The 23,385-nt window shown below is 43.5% G+C and overlaps 1 protein-coding gene across 8 annotated transcripts; it reads right to left on the bottom strand.

Annotated features, from left to right (window-relative positions):
• Nucleotides 1-2,415: 2,415 nt before the first annotated feature.
• On the bottom strand, nucleotides 2,416-23,020 carry NUDT4 (nudix hydrolase 4). Of its 8 annotated transcripts, none has more exons than XM_046912539.1 (6): nucleotides 15,204-22,565; nucleotides 12,350-12,428; nucleotides 11,184-11,294; nucleotides 4,606-4,650; nucleotides 4,021-4,108; nucleotides 2,416-2,836 (listed from the first exon to the last, which is right to left on the bottom strand). In XM_046912539.1, the coding sequence occupies exons 3-6, from the start codon at nucleotides 11,235-11,237 to the stop codon at nucleotides 2,634-2,636; spliced, it is 390 nt and encodes a 129-aa protein (XP_046768495.1). In that variant the 5' UTR covers nucleotides 11,238-11,294; nucleotides 12,350-12,428; nucleotides 15,204-22,565; the 3' UTR covers nucleotides 2,416-2,633. The 8 variants fall into 8 exon arrangements, with proteins under 8 accessions (XP_046768495.1, XP_015139652.1, XP_015139625.1 ...); XM_015284166.4 differs by having other exon boundaries at nucleotides 12,350-12,425; XM_015284139.4 differs by lacking the exons at nucleotides 12,350-12,428; nucleotides 15,204-22,565 and adding an exon at nucleotides 22,826-23,020.
• Nucleotides 23,021-23,385: the final 365 nt, after the last annotated feature.

The following is a 23,385-nucleotide window of genomic DNA, read 5'->3' as shown; positions in this document are numbered from 1 at the left end:
CACCACTGCTCCTTTACTAGAGTGGCTTTCTTTCAGCACAGCTGAAGCACTTTCAATTCACCAGCACTGTCAGGTTTGTCCAATTCACAGAACATTCATCTCTGAGAGGGAGTGGAAGTCAAACTAAGCATCACAGGGTTTCCTTCTGGAGGCTGCACAGAGACTGAAGAGGTTTATACAATAATGAATGCTGCTTCAAAATCCATCTGGCATTACTGAACAGCTCAAATGTGTGTGACCAAAAAAATAACCAAAATATTTATAGGCAATCAACTCTGAGTTTGTTAGCAACAGCAATACTGTACATTTTTACATTATTATCAAATACATTATTCGAGAGTTACAAAATAAGGTCATGCATTACCACTAAATCTCATACAAGCTTGGATTGGTTTCATTCCAAGAATTGGAAACTGAGACAGAAGCAGTCTTAGGAATAAGGACTTGAACTCCGGATTCTCCTTTTAGCTCTCACATTTCTATAGAATCTTGTTACAAGAAAGCCTGTACAAGTTTGCTCAATTTAAAGTGTTCAAATGACTACTGAACAAAAAAGTGAGCAAAAGGTAAGTGCCCAGAAAGCTGAAATTGTCACTCTTTGAAAGGCAACTTTAGAGCCGGAGGTACTTTACACAACAGGGGCATAGTTTTAACAAACGCTGAACACAGTTGAAAATGCTCTATTCCACCCTTTGCTATTTAGCCTATCGTGCCCCTGCTTTTGAAACCACTGAGTTCAGCCCTTCACCTCGTAACTAAAGGCAAGGATAAGCTGTCTGCAGTACTTCCATGCTAAGGTGTGCCTAAACAGAGTTGTGTTCTTTCCCATTCTGGAAGTGACGTGGAATAGGACATGCAGGGATGGAAAGCCCTACCCAACATTGCAGAAGTCTTCAGCTTTGTGGCTCATGCCTCTTGTCAGTAGTATTTATGCCTCTTCAAAGAGAGCAGCATTAAGAGATCAGAACGCCTGTCTCCCTCATTCCACTGCATTTACATATGGCACAAGGTTGGTTTTCTAAGGAGTAACTTCTGGCAACAACATTTTTTTTCCTAAAAAAGTGTAACAGCACAAAAAAGTTTAATTTATAGCAGCATTTTACACAATTTGTGTTAAAAAAGTAGAAGTTAACCATTTGTGTATTGAGTAACAAAAGGTTTAAATTACATTTATTTTCCATTTTACACTCACTATTTACTATTTGGACTATTTACAAAGGTTCAAACGCTGTGTAGAGAATGAGCTATACCCAGAATAAACTTCACACGTGAGGTAATGCTTTACCTCAGCCTCTGCTTTGACTGGCTGGAGAGAACAGTTGGGTTTAGATCCTACAAGAAATGCAGAATTAAGGTGTTCATATGAATTGGATCGTGTTCCTGTAAAAGAAAGCCATATACACACATACATACACAGAAAGAATAGTCCTATGGTAGAACATATTAAGACCTACAGTGGGTTTAGGCTTCATCATCTTGGTTGAAGGAGAAAATAACAAAGCAGAGGGGAGTTGTCAGCTGTACCTCATTTATTCCAGGTGAGTTTCACCAAGAGGCCAGCTGTTAATTACAAAATGCTAGAGCAACTGATGTTAAAACAGTAAAACTCGAGTATTAAAGAGCTAACTTTAATACGGGGCTTTCAGCATACCTTCTGAGTAAGACAAAGGAATATTATTCCTCCACCAGCATATCAACCTACCTGTCTCCAAGGCCCAAGAAGTACCACAACCAGCTCCCACTGGGCACAACACCTCAACACGTTTGCTAATGAACACCTTAAAGGATGCCCATGGACTAAGCATTTTTAAATAACAGACTGCATGTACACGACATAAGATGCTTGTCACTGGAGGTTAGCAGGCTCTGGATCCTGCCATGTAATTGCACTACGAACAAAATGTGCACCAAAATGCTGAAAGGAAAAAAATAAAGGGTGAGGGAGGGAACTGCAACACCCTTCACATACATCTGACACTTAATTGGTTGACCAAGTAGCCAAATTATAGCAAATGGGTTTGGTAATTGCAAGACAGAGTTACTGTCCTTGCTCTAGTCCTACATTATGTGAAGGCTGCATAGGACAAAGCAACTTTTTGGATGACTGAGGCAAACAGCGCATAGTGTTGGTATCCTTGGCTCTCAAAGCCCAAAATGGGTTGGTGAGCATCTCTGTAGTCACACTTACACACCTCTGCCTTCATCTCCCCAAACTGCGGTCTTCAGTTCTTAGCACATCATTTGCGGATACCCAATAGGAGTTTACTGTAAGCCTAGCTGCTCAAGCTTTTCTCTAAGCAAGTACTCTTGCAGAACTACTGACAAGCCTTAAATAAGCTGAACACCACTTAGATGCATATTTTATTTTAGCAGATATGGAAATTCATATACTCAAGTTTCATTTTTTTTTTAAAAAAAAATGGCCTACTAAGGCATCTTAAAAAAATCCATATATGGCTTTGGTTTGCTGAAATACTATTTTACATTGTTAAAAAGGAAAAATGCATTCAAATAAACTTGACATTATGACACATTCACATATTTCACTTAGAACTGACAGTTATACGGGTGCCTGCATGTAATCAAAGATGTCTCCCCTTGCGATGGCATGAATAAAAAGGTAATCCAAACGTTTATCTCACAGTAGAGGGCAACCCAGAAGTCTGTGCAGAAGTGACATACAGGGAGTTATTATCTGGGAGAGGGGGAACCACGGAGTTTCCATTCGTGGGTGAACAGCTCAGTTTCAGTTTTTCCAAGTACTCTGCGTGAACAGGCTTGTGGCACTGAAGGACCTTGATTGCGTCTTCTACTTTAAACCACTCTCTTTTCCTTCCTGAAGGAGTACAACCCACAAAGAAAAAAGTTACAGATGTTTAACAGCACCGTCGGCTGCTAAATGATCAATTGCATCTCAGTTACTTCAGGAAGCTCAAGTTGTCAGATAGAGTAAGACGACATGAAGAGAATGGATGAGTACACGAGACTCACCTAAGCCTGTTGAAACAGTTCACAATGAAGCAGACAGTGCGAGGAGCTCATGGGACTGTTCATTTAGGCCTTACAGGAAGGGGTTATTATTTAAGTGACTCTGTATCGCTCTCCTGCGCTGTCACCCCTGGCAGTGCTCTGAAGAGCAGTGGGGCAGCAGCAGCCCATGCTGGATGGTTCCTGTGCCCTGCAGCCCTGTGCTGAGCAGGAATGGAGCAGCACTGCCCTGACAGCCCCTGCACACTTTGAGCCCGAGGAGTAACAAAACCACCCCCATATGAATCCTTTGAAGCAACAGACAATCAGTGTTGCTCTGCAGGGATGCAGGCATGCAATATGTTCACTCTACCTAAACAAACTGAGCACAGTTTTGAAAATATCCTTTACAGCTGTGTGCTACTCAGTGACACTGTAATGTTGCGAGTTTATGGACATTAACATTGCTTAAAGCACCACCTCCTGAAAAAGGGCAAAGCACTGATCAAGACAGGATGTGATTTTTGATACCAGTGAATAGGATTTCAACTGGACAAATACACCATATCTTTCAAGCACTGAGTAGCAGATGTACAAACAGGAGTAGGTGTGTTCATAAGGTGAGCACTAGCACTACCAAAAAATAGGCTTGAAGTGGAAACACACACTGGTGAAAAAACACATCAAAACTTCCCTCATAGATCATTTTTAAAAGGTATCATAGAGCAACACATCCTACATTTTAAAGGAAAAAGCTGTTGGTATAAAATTCAGCCTGAAGAGCTGTACCAGTGACTAACAACAAAGTTGATTCCATCTTAGCATTTAGAATGCCAAACTGAAATAACCTAAGAGTAACACAGCACATTGGAAGCAGCTCTGGTTAAACATGTACAGAACATGGAAGATCAGCATCATAGTTTCTAATAATTTCACTACATGGAAAAGAATTGGAACTTCTCACCAGAATTACAAGAACCGTTTCAGAAAGTGGAATTATTTGCTAACTACAACATGTTAAGTGTAGCATATGAGGAGAGAGCATGCGTTTACCTATATTAACAGAATCCTCCCAGTCTTCCAGTATTTCTGTGACAGTGAGAACATAAACGTACGTCCTATGCTTCCGATCCTGGTTCTGCTTAAATGTTAGAAGAAGAGGTTTTAATTCACAGCAAGAAAAGTTGTCAGCATCACAGACATTCCACAACCGTAACATTAGAAAATACCTGCCAGCAAAACTGGCTCTTATTCTCACTGATAACCGTATGTACTCATGTATGGGAACCCAGTATTTGAAAGCTTTGTTTTGCTGGACTCAAAAAGAGAGGCAGGTTTGAAGACTGTGGCTGTTTCACTTTTTACTTCCAGACGCTCTTTCTAGAAAGGCTTTCCTTACTCAAACCTGCACACATCACATGGCACTTAGAGAACAACATCTGCCTGACGTGTCTCCCAACAGCTATTAAAGCTGCATTGCAAAGTTACAGACCAGTACAACTGAAGCCTGCCTCTGTCACATGGAAGTTGCTTTCTGCAGGTTATCAACTCACAAAAAAAACCAACACCAACAAAAAACAAATAACAGAACCAAACCCAAACAGCAGCTGTCTTTGCAAAGTGAAAGAAATAGCTCACCTCAAATATCCCGAGCAGTCTGCCTAGCTTTCCCTTTACGCCAGCCTACAAAACAGGCAGGAAAAGCAGCATTAACATATGCTTTGTAATTTAAAAAGTCAAAATACTGTAGCAACAATCTTCTGCATCAGTATAAATGAATTACTCTTTCTTATTAGGTTTATTTAAGCAATTAAAACCTATGTTAAATAATGACAGTGCCACATACACAACCAATGCTGAAAAAAATAAGCATGAAAGTAAACAGGCTAAGAGAAAAGTTCAGGCATGCAGGTTAATCTAGAGACAGAATCATTAGGACTCCATTACTATTTCTTACAGAAGCTCTGAGGACTCCAAGTCCTCATAATACAGCAACAAACCAAACTAGAGGTAGCCAGGTGGCTCTTAGAGCACCATCAATTAACACATGCTAGTCTTCATAGGAAAGCATGGCTTGGGGCATGTGACCTTACAACCAGATTTATATTCCCCAAACTCCACAGCGTTACTAACTTCTACATTTAGAATTGTTCCAAGACTTTAAATAAGCCCTATGTGAATGCACCTGTCACAGTTCTGTGTATAGTTAAGGCGGTCATTATACCCCTGTGAGGCTGCAGGGTTGGTTTCCACAGAAGTAACACACAATGCTTCCTCCAACAGCCGTTATTTATGGTCACCCACTTATGCCGAATAAATCCGAGTGCGTCCCACTGAGACATGAACACACGTGTAGCCTACTGGTAGATAAAGCCATATTTAGATTTTGCCTCCTTGTATAACTGGTATTTAAAACTGGGCTTCTCAGTGCTAAGATGACATTTCCTAGCCTTCAGTCTTGGTTCCCAGCTTTAACCAAAACTACCGATGCCTTTATGTAGAAGGGCCATATGGATCTTATTTACATTCTGGTGTGCAGCTCTGACAGGCAACTGGGCAGGCTTCAGCAGTAAGCCTAATCAGCATCTCACAAGTGAATGCTCCACGTCTTTCTTTTTAAAGGAAGCAGATGGCTAATGTTATTTATTAGACTGTTTTGATTAAAGAAGTCTGCTCTCAGCCTCTGCATCTCAGTCTTTTGCTTATCTAGAGCCAGAACTAGACCTGAAGTTAATGCAGAGTTGTATACAACCATACAGCTTTCTTCACGTGCTTTTCAATTCCCCCCATTTCTCACTACCCCGGATTCAGTCTGAATTTGTCATCAATTTCACTACGGCCACATGGAATCTGCTTGATTTTAAGAGCTTCTCCGTTCTGCCTCCATTCAAATCAGTGGTTTAAACAGATACTCAACCGAGTAATTCTGGATTAAACAACAAAAGCTTTTGTGCAACCGCATGTCACCAGATGTGATTTCTCTCCGCAGTTCCAAGTCACTCTCCGGGCAAAGACACGTGCTTCCAAAATGGGGCATCATTTCTGCAGACAGGAGCATCTTTCAAAGCTTTTACATGCAGAAGTACAGAAGGCAGTGTCTGGAGCCTTGTGGTTTCTCTCTGAAAGTAAGCTACTCCCACCTCAGCTGAATAACAGCAGCCATTATTTAAGAAGTGCCATTAAATTGAAGACTACTTGAAAACTCGAGGGCTATTCCTAACCAGAGCAATTTCTCCAGATTCTTACCATGGTACCTTCAAAATCCATCAGAACTGAGTCCCACAGGACTGAAAAAAGATCCAGCTTTTTCCTGGGATGTCTATATGGGAACTGTTGAATCACGACCAGAACCTCTGATGGAGCACCTGAGGCGAGTGCTGAGTCAGCCGCAGGGGCACAGGTGAACACAATTTCACCTGAGTGACCAGAAGGGGTGGAGCCTGGCTTCACCCCTCCTAGACCCCATTTAAGGGCTGACTCCCAACAAGGAAGGATCTCTATCTGGAGATCACTCCTCTTGGAGCCCTTCTGCAAGCCCAGGACATGGGAAAGCTCTTTATTTCATTACTCCTTTGTAAACGCGATAATCTCTCTGGTCCTATACCTGTATACCTATTTACCTTACAATCTGTATACCTGTTTGCCATACAGATGTCCAATAACGTTCTCACATTGCAAATTTTGAGCTCACAACCCAATACAATGTTAAGTTTTGGGACGTGGACAATTTTGTCTTTCTTCTTTGGCCATTGTGAGCCAATAGCATTTAATACACAGCTGTTTAATAATTCCACAAAATCCAACAGCTGAGTGAGACACTCAAATTCAAAAGAAAACCTTAAAAAACTGCATTTCTTCCAGCAAACAAGCTGTTGTCAGTCTATGAGCACTATATAGTAACTTCTCACATCTGAACTTCAGAGATGCTGTAACGCTAGTCTAAATGGAGCCACAAGAAGGAATACTAGCTGCTTCATCCCATAACCTTCCTGGCAGATCCCAATGTAGCATTGCAGAGGTGCAATCAGACTTGCCTTGTATTTCCTGTAGATGGAGCAAGAGTTCTGCTGGAACTTTCAGGCTAACAGTCTACTAGCATAGAAAGTTGCTTAAAATCTGCAACATTTAAGAATTATTTCAACTGCGGGATTGGTTGGACAGTAGTTCAGTGGCTGCAGGCAAGAAAACACAGTGCAAGGCTATTCCTGCTCTTTCTTGCATACTTTTAGAACTTAAAAGGGTTTCATTGTACCATTGTACAATCTCATTTAAGAGGCTTTTTATTTTTTTTTAATAAATCAATGTAGTACTAGCTACTTGCTGGAGCAGATCCTTTTATTTCTTGTGAGAGGACTTAAATAATATTACTGGCGCTTCTACAGTTACAGCAGATTAACCAGAATCAGCCTCCTCTTCTCAGAGAGCTGTATTTCCACAGGCAAGGGAGGAAACTGCACGTATTTTGGCTGACACTTCAATACACTAACAGAGCAAGAGTCTTTTTTTTTGTGAGACAGAAGAAAAGGCAGTGGGAGGGTACTCCTTCCTTTGAGAGGCCAGATGATCATCTCACCCCCTCTATGTGTCAGATTTCCCTCTGAATACCACATGTGCAAGCCATTCCCATTTCAAGCTATCATGCCACCCGATTAAAGACTAAGCTCCAACTTCAGTAACAAAGCAGCTCTGCATTTAAGCAAGGCGTACAACCCTTCTGGGACTGCTTTGCACTGTAACTGCGTTTCGATATCCTAGTTTCAGGTTTGTAAAAGCTTGTGTCTAAAGAAATTGACAAGTTACCTAATCTACTGTTACCCACACACAAAATGACAGTTCAATTTATACTACGTAACCACAACACTGGATCAGAAAGAAAGAATAATTCATACTAAACTTTACTTACCAGAGGAAAGAAACCCCAACATTAACATGAACAGAGCTCAAAGACAAAAAACAACAGGAGTGACTCAGAGTCTGACTATGGAAGAACTGCAGTACACGTAGCTTTGACTGCATTTGTCCTTTGTTTGGGCTTTAAAAACAAAGATTGCTTAAATACACCACTTTTTGTGGGAAACCAGGGGATATGTAGAGGCAGTGGGCTAACACACTGTGAGCTACCAGTGCTCCTACCGCTAGGAATGACCCTTACAACACCTGCTATCAGTGTCTCTCTTTTAATAAATTAACGGATGCCGGCGTTAGTTTGTGCATGACCCAATACTGAAGAAACACGGTTCAAAGGAGTGCCACAGTGTGCCTGCTTTGAAGTTTATTCATTCACAAAACTCTTAACAGTTCACTTCACTGTACTGTAACCAGCTTGCCAGGTGACACTGACCTCAGTGTAAAAATAGAAAGGACATCCATCTCTAAAATGGTTAGTGTGAATTTCCATGGCTCAAGTAAAAACCTTGAAAAACCACCGCAGTATTCACTAAGAATGGTGCTTTTCCTTGCAGTCTTACATCAGCACACAATTCAGCCTGTAGCTTAATTGTATTTTTGTTTGGGTCATGAACATATAACGTTCATTATCAAATGGCCTTCCAGTGTGTGAAGGGAGCCTACAGGAAAGCTGCAGAGGGACTTTTATGAGGGCATGTAGTGACAGGATGAGGGGAAATGGCTCTAAAGTGGAAGAGGGTAGATTGAGGCTAGATATTAGGAAGAAATTCATTGCTGTGAGGGTGGTGAGACACTGGCACAGGTTGTCCAGCGAGGCTGTGGATGCCTCCTCCCTGGAAGTGTTCAAGGCCAGACTGGATGGGACTGTGAGCAACCTGGTCTAGAGGGAGGTGTCCCTGCCTGTAGCAGGGGGTTGGAACTACATGCTCTTAAGGGTCTCTTCCAACCCAAACCATTCTCTGATTCTATGAAGTGCTGAAAATCCTCAAGCTGTTGAACAAGCAGCTCCAAATAATTTTGGCTCATTTATGAAAAACCTTTAGGTACTTAAAAGCACAGCTAAGAGCCAAACATGGCTAGCAGGTCATGCCTTTCTGGAATACCATTAAAAAAAGTGTAGCCACTGCCATAAGAATGAAATAAAAGCTCATTTGCCTGAGACCAGCACCTCTCAGGAGCCTTAGAGCCGTTGGTTTCTTTAGCTTCAGAAGGTTGCTTTTGTGGTGTATAAACAGTGGTGATACTGCCATTTTTTTCAGTCACACAGCACCCAGCTTTTCTATCATGAAGGCTTCTACTGAACACGTTCACTGCAGCAGTATTTCAGATAAGGAGACATGAAATCTATCGGGCACAAGACTTTCTTTTTTAATTCACACCTGAATCTGTAGGTTGCAGATGTGCTCAGTATTCTACACACATTATCCTGTTTTTTCCTATGGATTTGCCTAGCAGATTGCAACTTCGTTTTTACACAGCTCTCTATCCATTCCACTTTTTCTACTAGGACAAGAATGCACAGTGAAGAATCCACAGAACAATCATTTAAGAGTGAATACAACTCCTGACCAGGACCACCACCACAGAATCATAACATTGGAAAAGACCTCTATGATCATTTAGCGCAACCATCAGCCCATCCTCACCATGCCCACTGACCGTGTCCCTCAGTGCCACATCCACACCGTTCTTGAACACCTCCAGGGATGGTGACACCACCTCCCTGGGCAGCCTGTGCCACTGCCCAACCACTACTGAGAAGAAATTTTTCTTAATATCTAACCTGAACCTCCACTGGTGCCAATTTGAGGCTATTTCCTCTTGTTCTGACAGTTACCTGGGAGAAGAGGCTGACCCTCACCTCAACTCAACCTGCTTTCAAGTTGTTGTACAGAGCAATGTATGGGAAAGTCTTGCTTCACCCTGACAAGGAAGTAGGAGCATGGGCAAAACTCTGCTATGGAAGGACCACTTCACAGAACAGAGCTGACATTCTCATTTTTCACTGTTTGCTCCATTTTTTTTTTTCCTGCTGATCTGAAAGCAATTCCAGAAGCACAACAAAAAAAATCAGGAGTAACCAAATTTTTACTGTCTGTATGAAGCAGCCACAAAGTTTTCCATGTCTGGGCACTGTGTGCAGCCTGACTGGGCCATATTCCACACCTACTCCTTTGCTATCCCAGCCTCAACCTCCCAAACTTTGCACTTCTTTCAAGGCAGCACTGCAGAAATCTGTGAGCAAGGCCATGACCTGAAGGACTCCTCAGAATATTCTCAGAGCAGAAGCACATGGAGGCTGATATTTTTTTTGCTACATGTCCCAGCTCACTGCTACACCACTTGGCTGTGGCATTAACCTGACAGCTCTGTGTCTAGCACTGTCTGCAAACAGAAGCTAGACCACTGGTATTTCTGATCAACCCCCTGGACAACTTCTATGATATGTTAAGATGGGGGAAAGCATCAGGATTTTTCCTAGGGATTCCTCTACTGCCTCTCCTGGAGAGGAGCCTGGATCTTTGCCACAAGGCAGTCAAGCCCCATTTGAAGGGGGCAGTCTCCTTCGCTTTTATAAATACAGTATATTTTTATGAATTCAGACAAGCACTCTGTATTTATCTTGGGCAGCTCAAAACTGGCCCCTACAACAAAAGTGAACACAGCAGGAAAATCTGGAATAACCTTGAATCAACGAGGCTTATTTATGCCTAAATCTTGCTGCATGAGGGTTGCTAAGAGCACTGAATACAAAATTGGTCTGTTCCCCACATAAGATGGGAAAAGAGTCAACAAATTAGAGCACATATAATTCATTCTGACACCAAAAGGCAAGGAAATTTCAGGCAACCTACATTTACATCAAGTTCCCATGCTTCCACAACAAAGCTAAGAGTCTTAAGGGCATGCCAGCTAAAGCACAGGTAGTACAGCTAATCAAAAAAAAAAAAGAGAAAGCACTGAAAAAAACACATTATGCATGTCGACAATTAGCAGCAACATTAATGTGCTCTGTCATACTGGGATGACAAAGCTGTTCAACATTGGATATTCTGTACTCCATTCTCTTTTTAGCACACACAAGCTTTCTGTAAAACCTTGTACTTCCTGCACAATGCAACAGGTTGACCAGAGAGACCACGCAAATCACCCTCCTTGGAGATATTCAAGAGCCATCTGGACATGATCCTGGACAACAGGCTCTAGGTGGCTCTGCTTGAGCAAGGATTGGAGGTGACCTCCAGAGGTCCTTTTCCTTTCCTATCTCAGCCATTCTGCAATGAAGTAGTAGGAGTTTTTTTTGTTACCTCTTCATACACCTCTCTGACAGCTGCTCCTCCAGGTTCCTCTTCTGGTTCCATTCCTCCACCTGGTACAATCCACTGATCTGGGTATCGGCTACTGCTTACTAACAGCACCTACAAATAATGCAAATGACTGTTAAATATAGCTTTGAACTCAGGAATCTTGGTACTATCTACTTGTTCCATAGCACACATACTCACTTGGACATATAGATTATAGACTTCAAAAATGAAACATAATGGGTAACCAGGAGCTATAAGAAGCACTTAAAACCACAAACAACAAAAAAATAAAAATTAACATCCAGCTTTTTTTTAATATCAAGTCAAGACAGTCGTTTCATAGATACACTTTCTTTAGATGCTTGGATACAGTATGGAAAGTACATAATACAATGCAAGTAAGAATGAAGACATACAGCAGAGCATCTAAATACCAAGCCCTAAGATCACTAAACAAGGGGTAAAAATTAAGAGATTATCATCACACACAAGCCAATTCTTATGAAATGGGATATTTTGGCTACAGATCTGGCCTTCTCAAAATATCTATAAGTTTTAGTCTTAAACAAGCTCCTTTTCATTAACTGAAGTGCGATATTAGCACAGTAAGCTTACAATATTGCATAACTAAATTAAAGAGCACTTCACTGGCTCTTGTTCAATTTGGTTTCTTCTAACGCTTCTCTAAGAGGAAAAACTGGAACACTGAATTTTAAATGACTCCTAAGTTCATTAGCAGATCTTAAGTGACATTAAAATGCATTTTTTAAATACTTGTGTGCCACCTGGTTGTACCATTGATACATACCAATTTACTAACCACTGTTCAGAGTTGAGAACACGTACAGCTATCTGTACAACATACTAAGGATGAGGATGCCTCACTTCTAGATTAATCTGCAGTAGAGGACTATGAAAATGGTATCTTGATTCAAGACTACATGGCAATGAATAGTGCTGCTTCTAACACATGCTGCGAATAAGACATGCTTCAGATACATCATCACTGTGCCTAGATGAACACTGCATGTTCTAGGCAACACTTAACACTGGCACTATACTGAAGTCATAGGACAAGTGTTCAAGAATCAATACTTGGGACTGGATGAATACTTGGGTCTTGAAAACCTGCAACATTTGCAACAGACCTTAGCTGAAAGGCTTACCTGTTGCCTGCTGGCAAATGACTCAAATGACTGTTGTTCTGTCCTCACAAACGGCCTCTGTCTGTGAACTCATCTTCTGCTTAATTAAAAGGAACAACAATCCTGTCATGGCTGCAACAGGGATATGCATGTCACCTATACTGTGTCCCTTCAGCACTCAGGAAATATGGTGTACGTTCACCTACAGAAACTGGGTAGCATAACTACGACCATCTTTGCAAACATGACATAGGTGCATACTGAAGCACACCTAGATAAGCCCTGTGACAAATATCTGCTCACTGCAATATTAACTGCAAGAGCTGTTCTGCTCTTAAGGACCCTCTACTGTACCAATTCCCCCCAGTTTTTCCTGTGCTAAATGAGGAACACAACAGAGACCATCACTTAGTACAAAAATCATTCTTAATACCTGATTTACATGCTTGGATTCTCAGTCAACTCAAATATTTTACTTGCTTACTTTATCTTGTAACAATAAGCAAAAGGAACATTGAACTTGATCTTTATCAGGTCTTTGTTGACTAGTATCCTTTGATACTAACAGGTATACAGCTCTATTGCCTGTAGTTGTAAGCAGGTTTTGAAACACATAGGTGGAATGCCTGCATCACTACAAAGAGGATGGCAACATTTTTTAAAGCCCAGCTGTAAATAGAGTTTATGGACACATCTGTGGGATCCCAGACATAAGCACTACACGTTATTTTCTGCTGATCAAACTCACGCTCACTGCAGTCATGTGAAAGCTAGCAACAGTGACAAACAAAAGGACGATTATCTCACATTAAATCATTCCCAGCTTAATAGAATAGTTTTAATCAGCACTCACTGTTTAGATAAGCTAGACATAAAATTCTTAATTACTATTAAGGGATAAATTGGGTTGCTGATCCTGGGAGCACAGCATAAAGCCAGGAATGTTTTATGCCTTTATATATAGTTGTTGACTACTGCTAACCCAATCAATAGTCTGTTGGGCTGGGTTTGTATACCTATTCATTTTAAATTACCCTTTTAAAAAGCAGAAGCAAATGCATCTAGCATCTAATCAACGTTAAAATACACCACTCTGCTTGACAGCCTTCAGAGCTGTAAGCATACTCAGAAGTGCTACTACCTAAACGTTCATTCTGGCAAATTCCCAACTCCCTACTAACCGTGCAACCAGAGTATTTTCTGCAGCACCACTGCTTCTGTGCTTCCTGTTATCCCACTGCTTTTATGATCTGAATCTAAGGGACCACACTGAATTACATCCCTGGGACTTTCAAAACACACAACTTTTTCCTCCCACCAGAAACATCCAAGCTGGGGGATGCTAGCAACAATATACTCTGTGGTAGTGCATTTCTACACAGTGTTGAGAGTTGCTTACTACCAATTGTAAGATTGAATGGTAAGGTTAAGAAGCACTCCATACCACCTTCTAGTTGTGGTAGCAAGCAATCTTGCACTTACTGGCCTGCTTGATTTTGGATTCCATATGGAGTTTAATTTTCAGGTATTTCTATCTGTAACTGGGCAGACACAGACCCCGCAGTACTGGGATGACTACAGAAATCACTTAATGAATGCACCAGAAAGCTCTAACTGCCTCAAAATGCACCCACTTGGCAGCAAAGGTACCAGACTGGCAGCAAAGAGCCATCAATTTTCCTTTAACTCAAGAGGTGCAAAACAAGAAAACAGATCCAGGCCACCTGAACAGCCTGTCTCTTGAGTAGGGTAATCATCAGGCAGACAGCAACACTCTGCTGAAAATAAGAACTGCAGAATCTAACACAACCTTCTTTTTAAATAGCCTGTGAACACCAAATGTTACCTTGTATGTACTACCAAGCACTTCCTATGCAGAGAAATCTGTATCTTGTATCTCTGAATACAAAGTACGGTTCCTGTATATCAAAGGATCGAGATTACTTTTTACCATATTATTTGCCAGTAATCACTGCCTTTCCCATGTCTCTCAAAGCTTTACTGATGATTGCTTCTCTTCTTTAAAAGAGCCATGACATCCAATCTGCTTGCCTGGTTATATTCTTAGGGTTACCTTACACCAAAGACTAAGATAAAACTATTGTTTCCCATCTGCTAAGTGAGGCAGTAAAGTGGCAAAATTCAACGAAGAGAAAAAAAAATGAAGGATTCTTCCATTAAGTCTTACTAACCAAGTTTTTACCTTGTTTTCAAGTCCAAGAATAGCAATGACCTTTGCGCAGAGCAAGGAAAAACTGCTTGCCAGCCTACTTGTAATAAGCAGCTATCAGTATGCTTAACCAAGAGATGGTTAACCAAAAAACCAAAGGTAACTACAGAGCATGTGGCATCATGGGACTTGCTCACTATAAATGTTAAACTTACAGATAAACAACTGAAAGTTGAAAATAGAAGATGCCAAAGTTTTGGCCCACTTCACATTCTCAAGTCAAAAGAAACATGTGAAAGTTTGCAGCCATATATAGTCTATAAGATTAAAACATAGTCTATAAGATTAAAAACCCAGAGTAATACAGATTATGACCCCAAGCTATTTCTCCTTACATTCTTATGAAGTATCTTGGTTTTGTGTCTTCTTTGACTGTGGGGTATTTACAGAATACAGAACTTACAGAAATAATTGGATTAAAAATAGCTTACAGTAAAAACAATGAACCAAGGCTAAGGCTGAAGGTTGCTAGACAGAACAAGCAAACTCACACAGCTGGATTCCTTGACTTCAAAGCACAATTTCCTATGACTTGAAGTGATGGAAGAGGAAGCAGCAGAAGCTAGCATAAACAGACTAGAAGATGCACATTTTTTCCATAGCGGATATATTAGTTGCAAGAAAGAAAAAAACCAAGAAACATACTTGCAGATGAAAGGGTTCCACAGAAGTTGCCATAACACGTCTTTGTAGGCTCTCTCCTTCCAGTCTAACCATGTCTGTTCTTCTCTTCCTCACTGCACACCCTGTTTTCTCCCATCACTCACACCAAACCCATTATTTCCAGCTTGCTATTTCAACTGCCTCAGCTACATTAGCCCTTCTTTCATTCTGCACACAGTAGAACTGACAGTTTCAAAGGAAGAACTTTCAGGAAGGGAAAAACAAGTCAACCCCTTGACTCCAAACACACGTTGAGCATATGCAGCACCAGCCCAGAGCACACAGCTTGGGCACACAGACACAACCCAACCCTGCATGGATAAGGTAAGGATAAGGCAGGTGCATGGAAAAGGAACACAGATCCCAAGCTCTATGAAGCCGAGTACCCATGAAAAACAGCAGAAGTTTTAAACTTGTTGGAGTATAGGGAAAAACTGGAAGGAGAAGAGGTACCTCTCAGGTACGTAACGATTTCAAAATGCTGTTAATGGAAAGAAAGGTACTTCATGTTCTCAGAACTGCTAGAAATATATTTTTGAAGGAAAAGTTTCCAATTCTATTGTAAGACAACATAAGGAGTCACTCTGTTAGAAATTAGTATAGTCTAACCTGGCATACTCATCATGGAAAAGACCAGGCTATGTGGTCATTCTGCCAGCTACAATTACTTGGAAGAGTCAAAGGTGATTGAAGCCAAATACAGCCAAAAGGGTCAGCCAAGCCTCATCACCTACTTAAATGTGGCCATCAGCAGATGCTTGGGTAGAAACAAACAGGAAATGTTTTACTATTTCCCCCCAAAAAACCTGACCTGCACTTGTTTATTCACTCAGGAGCTTCCTCAGAAGTATCAGGGAACTATTTGAGTGCTCCAACACAAGAACATTACTGAGGAGCAAGGAAAAGCATCTCTTACACATGCTATCAGCATTAAAATAGACACTTGTATCATATTTGTAGGATTTCCCCTGTCTACATTTCAAATTAGATAGCACATTTCAAGTTATTGTAGTTAGAGATTCCCTTTATCTGATACTTTTTAACTATTTGAAGAATCCTTGCCTCCTTTCAGTAGTTCTGAAATAGTTTCTCAGTTCTCCTGTAGGCTGCCATGGTATCCACACCCCAGAATATCTCACTCTGGACTCCAGAAAGTTAAAAAAAATGCAGTGGACCTTCACAACTTGCTACAGCAACGCCATGCAGATGCATTTAGTAAGGGATATACTTTTGCCTTCCTGACAATATTCGCCATAGACTGCCTGCTTATAATTCTCATCTTTACTGTGAGCATCCCCAGAATTATGAGATAGTAGTGGAAAATAAACTTGTCAGACTTGACAGAATTTAAAAATGAATTCAAGTCAATGCTACCTCATCTTTATTCTTCCCCCCTTTCCCTGGGGCATTGAGTTCAGGAAGCTGATGGCTACACAGCCATACAAAGGTCAACACAGCACAAACCCAGGCAGGAATGTATGTCTCCAGCTACCCCATTTCAGATCAACTGAAATTCAAGAGCCTCTAATGAACTACTTTACATAAAAACTGAAAAGCAGTGTGCTCAATTATGGCAGGTTTAAAAAGATTTGGTTTAAATGACTAGAAAGTGGCAGAGGAGCAAAGAAACTGCATAATAACTAGCAGTATATTTACCTAAGGGCTGGGGAACTTGAGCATGGCATCTTGAAAGCAACCCAGAAAACTGAGTTTTGTCCCTACGACATTCGAGTCTGAAATAACACTCCTAACTTTATGCATGCATCACTGATCAAAGCACTGACAATATTTAGGCACCAGTGCAACTTCACTGGCATTCAAAAGATGAACAACGAATAAATAATACACACATACATTTTACAATACTTGAAAATCACTTCTGCAAATGATTTTTGAGATCTTATGATTTTAAGGTATATGGCAATAGGGAGATCAGCCTTTTTCAGGAAAGGTTTTGCCTCATCTCACAATTCAAATTCCATTATTCCATAAATTCTCCTTTACATGAAATTCACCTATTTCAGCAACCTCTTGTTATACTGAATCAGAAGTCCCTTCCTCCAACTATTTAAAGTACTTTGTTCTGTTCTTAGCCTAAAGTGTTCATATCAGGCACAGCAGCCCCGTGTTACAGCAGCGCTTCAGCAGTTACACATTTCCTCACGTCAACAAGCACTGGTGTCATCTATAACTTTACATCTCCTCCTGAGCTTTACTGTGTTCCTGCAAAGCAGATTTGACAGGACTTTGGTGTGATGAAGGGTTCCACCCAGCTGTGTAACAAGGTAAGATTCCTGGCCACAGAAGGCCCTGCAAACAATCCAGGAAACCACCCCCAAACGCCTGTGCAAGTCAATTTCACCTCTCAGACTCAGTCAGCTCCCAGTCCATTTTACAGGACAGCCTCCCCCTCTTCTGCTGGCCAACAAAGACCAAGGAAGACGACATGTCGCTCGGAAGTGGTAGAATAGCCAGACCTCATCTTGCTGCCCAATTCTTTGTAACTTGAAACTCTGACCTAATCTGGAGCAGCTGAACTCAGCTTTACTGGTTACTCAGCAACATAATCCATCTGACCGGGGGATCAGCTTCCAAGTACTTTTCAAGAAGCAAGAGCTCCAAGTCTCTGAGAACCCACTTAGCTGTAGGTAAAGACATGACAAGGTTACTTCTCAACGTGGGCCTTTGATGTACTTAAGCTTCTTTGAACTGCCCCTCCCATACAAACAAAACCATACATCTTTGAGATAAAATTTATTTCAAAATATTTAATTCACAGGACCAGTTCCGCTAGATCAGGTTGTAGAGTTCCACGAAGTCAGTGCCTAGCCAAAGCCAACACATCTTCCTTCAGTGGAGAACACCACACCTCATAAGAATAAACTTTGAAAGCGTTCTGCAATGAGACAAAAAATACACATTGAGGTGTTGTCACTAAACCCAAATCTATAAAAGATACTGAAAATATTGCTGAAAATCCCATTGCGAGAAGTATGTGTATATAACATCTTTATGGACACATACATAGGTATGCATTAAGTTTCTGAAGATATCCACTCTGCTATTTCGTTGAGACCAACAGCATTGAAATTTGTGCACCACGGAACTAAGCATGGCAATTCAAAGGCAAGCTTAGCCACCAGTTTAAATCCTCAAAGTAAACCTCAGATGGTGCAAGTAAGCTAAATTAGATAGTTTCTTGAGTGTCTAAACAACTGTTAATGGTTCAGAAAGTTGACTTTTACACAGGGCAAAACTAACTAGGTTTTGTTCCTCATGAGTCTGGCAGGTATAGCTTTGTTTCCTTCTCCCCTCAGCCCAGTGTGAGTGACCATCCACTCATTAAACACATTCATTCTGGTGTGGGCAAGTAATACCATGGGTACTGAAAACTGTACTCCAGGTTTTTTCTCAAGAAACAGCTCATGGTTGACTGGCTTCAACATCTGAAGAGGCATGTGGGAAGACAGGAGCTTCCTCCCATGGCTGGCAGCTCAACTCCCAGAGCTTTGCACAGCTTTCAGGCTTCCACTGCTGGCAAGTAGTTGTAATTCAACAGGATGGATCCTAACGTTAAGGCAAAGGGGATGTACACTTAGGTTTCAGAACACTGACGAGCACTGTGCTATGGTTTTAAACATATGAAGAGCACTACTTAAGTGACAAGATAGCTATCATGAGGATCAAGGCAGATTCAACGCCAGTTTCTTACATCTCAGTGTTCTACAGCCAAAGAAATAAAAGTCTATGAATTGAACCAAGACGACTATACAATATCAGAACCCTAGGGGTTTTAAATGAAGTTATAAGGCAATAATTAACAAGTGCATCCCCTGACAGTACAAAAATAAGTAAATCTACATTTCCTGTATGTGACAATATTCACTACTGTCTCAAATACCAGGAAACCATTCCCATTTATTTTCATTCCTTATACAATAATGACCAGCAAAACAAGAAAACTGAAAATGGGTCTTTTGTCTTCAATTTTTGCTAACAACTCATATGAAGCTACTTTTTAGATCTGACACTAATAACTGCCAGTTGATCACTGAATTAGAGCTTTCAATATTATATTTAATTATGTAAATCAGTGCTTGCAGATGCCAAAATAATTAGAACGAGTTTTACATTCAAAGTATTTGAAAATAACTGTTTGGGTTTTTTTGTATAACATGCAGTTGATAGAATAAAAATGAACTTGTTCTGGCTCTTTAAGCGACTAGGAAAATACATTTACTACTTGCCATCCTGGTCTTGTTCTCCACTCTAAGAGGTGAGCATTTCCTCACCTATCCTCTGGCCCAACCCTACGCCAGCAGCAGCACTTTGTGCAAAGCCAGCATTCAACAAAGAGGCGATTCCAACTGGGGAAGTCACCAGCCCTTGTGGCACTGCATGAGGCTCTCCTGCTGCTCATCCTGGAGGCACCGTCCACATTTCTGAGCCACACACAGGAGACTTGCATTTCCTCGCACACAAATATGCCAGCCCATCCCAGCCTGCTGAATACCAATCAGCCTTAAGCATACACCTACCAGCTTCTTGCTGCGCAAAGATGCTGTGCGCAGCCCCCACATTTCACGCCTGCAAAGCCTTCTTTCATTTTTCATGGGATTTCTCCTGCTTCATTTCCAGCATTTTATTTTTCATTTAAATGGCACACAGTGCCTGCAATTACTGCTTCATTTTGATTAAGAGCGGCAGAAGGACTCAGAGCCTAATCCGATATCCAGCTATCTTGCTCTCTCAGCCCAAATGATGGCACTGAAGTGACCAAAACAGGCTTCACTTTAAAGACAGCAGTCTCAGATATGTTCTTCTAAAACACTCCGTGATCTCCAAAGCGACTGGCAACATTAGTTGGCTATTTAGGTTTCCAGGGTGAGTTTTTTTTGCAATATCACAGCCTGATGTTTACAAAAATCTAAGATAACCTGGCTATGCCAGCAAACTGACACAACAGGGTCCTTTGAAAGATGATGCAAGAATGGAGGATTTTTGCAGTGGTGCAGCTATTTGGACACACATCAGCTGTCTTGCAAGCGCATGCCTCATTCTGCAATGCCAGCTCTACAAAGCAGAAGCATTTGATAGGTTACAGCCTCACTTCCACCCCCTAACACCAAAGTGGCTTTTCTCAGACCTGGCAGCAAGGACTGTTGGTAACTGTAATGGACAGTGCTGCAGCCAGACAGCAGGAGCTCAGTGACTGCTCCCAGCTGTTTGCAAGGACTACCAGACTCACACTGGCCTCACAGCTACACTATAACTTTGTTTTGAAGGAAGAAATAAGAAAGTAATACATCTCCCTTCACCTTGTTTTTATGTTTACCATTCTTTGTTACCAGACTTTTTTCAATTGTTACCACCTTCATTACCCATAAAACTCAGCTGTAATGTGGGCTTCAGTAAGACTACCAAAGACAGCACAACAAGGTCAAAACGGGTAAGGAACACACCAAAAAGCCATAAGCAGACTCTGCAGCAAGATTGATGACAGATACATTGTTTTATACAGTAGATGTTTCCACTGAGGCCAACCATGAAAATCTATTACTGAAATTTTTAAACCTGCTACTTTAAGCCTCCATAAATCAGCACAACCCCCCCCCCCCCCCCCCCCCCCCCCACTGTTGATACCCTGAAGTTGCACAATTAAAATGGCAGCTGGTTAAGAAGAATGTGTTGTGAATCCAGCATGCAGGAAGAACGTTTGCTCCAGTGGAAATATCACGAGTGGAAACAACCTGAGTATTTGATATCACTTCTAATCACAGGATTAGTACACAACAGCTTTGCAGTCATGATAAAGACAGGATCTATCGTATTTTTAATGTGGTAGGGACACAGAAGTATTAATAACCATCTGCACAATGCAGTGGGATTCTACTCAAAACAATCCAGTTGCCCACATTCAAGAAATAATAGTATCAAACTAAGGGAGATGAAAGAAATGGAATCATGGGAAAAGGATTTTAGAAGAGGCGGTTCTAAGACTTCAAAGTCCATTAAAACATTGTTAGGGAACAGCTGCTGTCTACGCCAAGTCAAAGTGCTAGAAAGGAGAAATAAAACTGGGTGAAGCACAGACACCTGGACCTGAAGCAGCCATTTACAGAGTCAAGGCAAAGTTGGAGGACTGATTAATTCTTCGGTTTGTATGAGAAGACTGCAGCAGATACCCAGGTACCACTGCCTTCGTGGCTCCTCTGGGGCAGCTCCCCTGCCTGCAGTGCCCTGGAGAGGCAGGTCAGCTGAAAACTGATGGCACCGCTCCCAGAGAACGGAAAAGGAAGCACAGAAGATGTAGCATTTCAAGCGGACCTCCATTAAAGTGTATTTAGAGAACAGTATTCAAGAACATCACAAGCACGTCTCACTCATCCAGCTGAGGCACACTGGCTGGTGATACAAATCAATCACCAACAGCAGCCACAATAAACTGAGGCACTGGCTCTGCAGTGAGGTGGCAGAACTGGCACTAGGGAAACACCTGAACCAGGCTAACACACGACCACTGCTTTTCAGGAAGCAACTCGTCAGAAGACAACGTTGTTACCACACGTTTGATGTACGCCCCGAACCCACCTTAACCAGCGCCAAGCCGAGCCGAGCCCGCACCAGCTGTACGGGTCTTCCACCCGCACCACCCCAAAACACTTCTATGCTCAGCAGTGCCACTCTTACACAGCACCGGCAAGGTTTCAGCCGGGCACCCTTCTTTAAAACACCCGGCAAAGCCCGCTCAGCGCGCTCCTGAGGCTGCACCGACAGCACACGCGGAGTAACACAAAGCACAACGCCACTCGGGTCGATCCCTGGAGGCACCGCTCAGCGCCGGGAGGTGCGGCCTCTCCCCGCCGGGCGCTCGGCAGCACACGTGCCTCACTGACAGGCGCCACAGGGCGACAGCTCCTCCCAGCCTAGGGGGAAAGGAGAACAAACGCAAGCCATAACCGGCGTACTTAAAGGCATTAAGAAAGAAAGAGGAGAACGAAAGCCAGGACAAAGTGTGCTTCCAGACAACACGGAGACGCATTGTGCAACGCATCCATCAGTGAAGTTCGCAGATAACGGCCGGTGCCGTTGACCTTGGCTGGGATATAGGGCAGCGCCGTTGCCACCTCCCGATTCTGCCGCAACACCGCACCGCGCTCCCCCCGACGACGAGAAAATAACGAATAAAACCCGCGGAAGCCGACCGCGAGGCGGGACGGCCTTAAGCTCCTTCCCAGCCCGCGGGGAGGGCCGCGCCCCCCGTCCCGCGGAGCCCCACGGTCGGACGCCATACCCCCCGCCCGCGGCCCCGTCCCGCATCGGGCCGCCATTACGCGGGGCGCCGCCCGGGGCCCGGCGCGCACAAAGGAGGCGCCACCGCCCCGCGCACGTGGGCCCGCGCCCCGCAGCCCCAAGATGGTGGGCGAGAGCGGCGCCCGCCCCGCACCGACGCCGCCGCCTCCCCCCCCCCCAGAGCGGGGACGGCCACGCGTGGCGGTGCCCTCCGCGCCGAGACAAAGGGCCGCGGAGCCCCGCCCGGCTCCCGCCGCCCCGCTCTGCCCGGGGCTCGGCTCCCGCCCCCCGGCCCCACGTGCCGGGCTCACCTCGTCCTCCCGCTCGCTGCGGAAGCAGAGGCACGCCGCCCGCTTCTTGTAGCCCTCCCGGTCGTACGTCCGCGTCTGGTTCGGCTTAAATTTCATCATAGAGGCGGTGACCCGCCGGCAGCCCCCGGCCGCCACGGCTCCTCTCCGAGCGCCCCGGGACGCCGCTCTCCGCCGCCGAGGGCCCCGCTAAGCGCTGGGGCGGGAGAAAGGCCGGCCCCGGCCGCCTGTCACAGCCGCGCCGCCCCGCTGCGACCGCCCCAGCGGCCGCGCCACGCCATGGAGGCTCCGCGCCGCCCCGCTCTCTCGCTCAGTTCTGGCCGGCCGAGAGCCGCCGCCCCGCGCCCGAGCGCCGCGGCGGCCGCCCCTGCGCCCACTATTTAACTGGAACGCACATTCCTGCGCCCGCGCGCGCCGCGCCGCACCGCGCAGGCGCAGCGAGGGGAGGGAGTGCGGAGGGGGGGCGGTCCGCGGCGGCGGGCGGGGCACAGGGGCGGGAGGGAAGGTAAAGGGCCGGTCACGGCGGCGTGCTTAGTCACCCGCGGGGACTGTGGGGAGCGGCG

The sequence above is a fragment of the Gallus gallus genome, chromosome 1 (genome assembly GCF_016699485.2).
Source record: "Gallus gallus isolate bGalGal1 chromosome 1, bGalGal1.mat.broiler.GRCg7b, whole genome shotgun sequence".
Classification (NCBI taxonomy): domain Eukaryota; kingdom Metazoa; phylum Chordata; class Aves; order Galliformes; family Phasianidae; genus Gallus; species Gallus gallus.
This window is presented reverse-complemented; position numbering and strand designations above follow the sequence as displayed.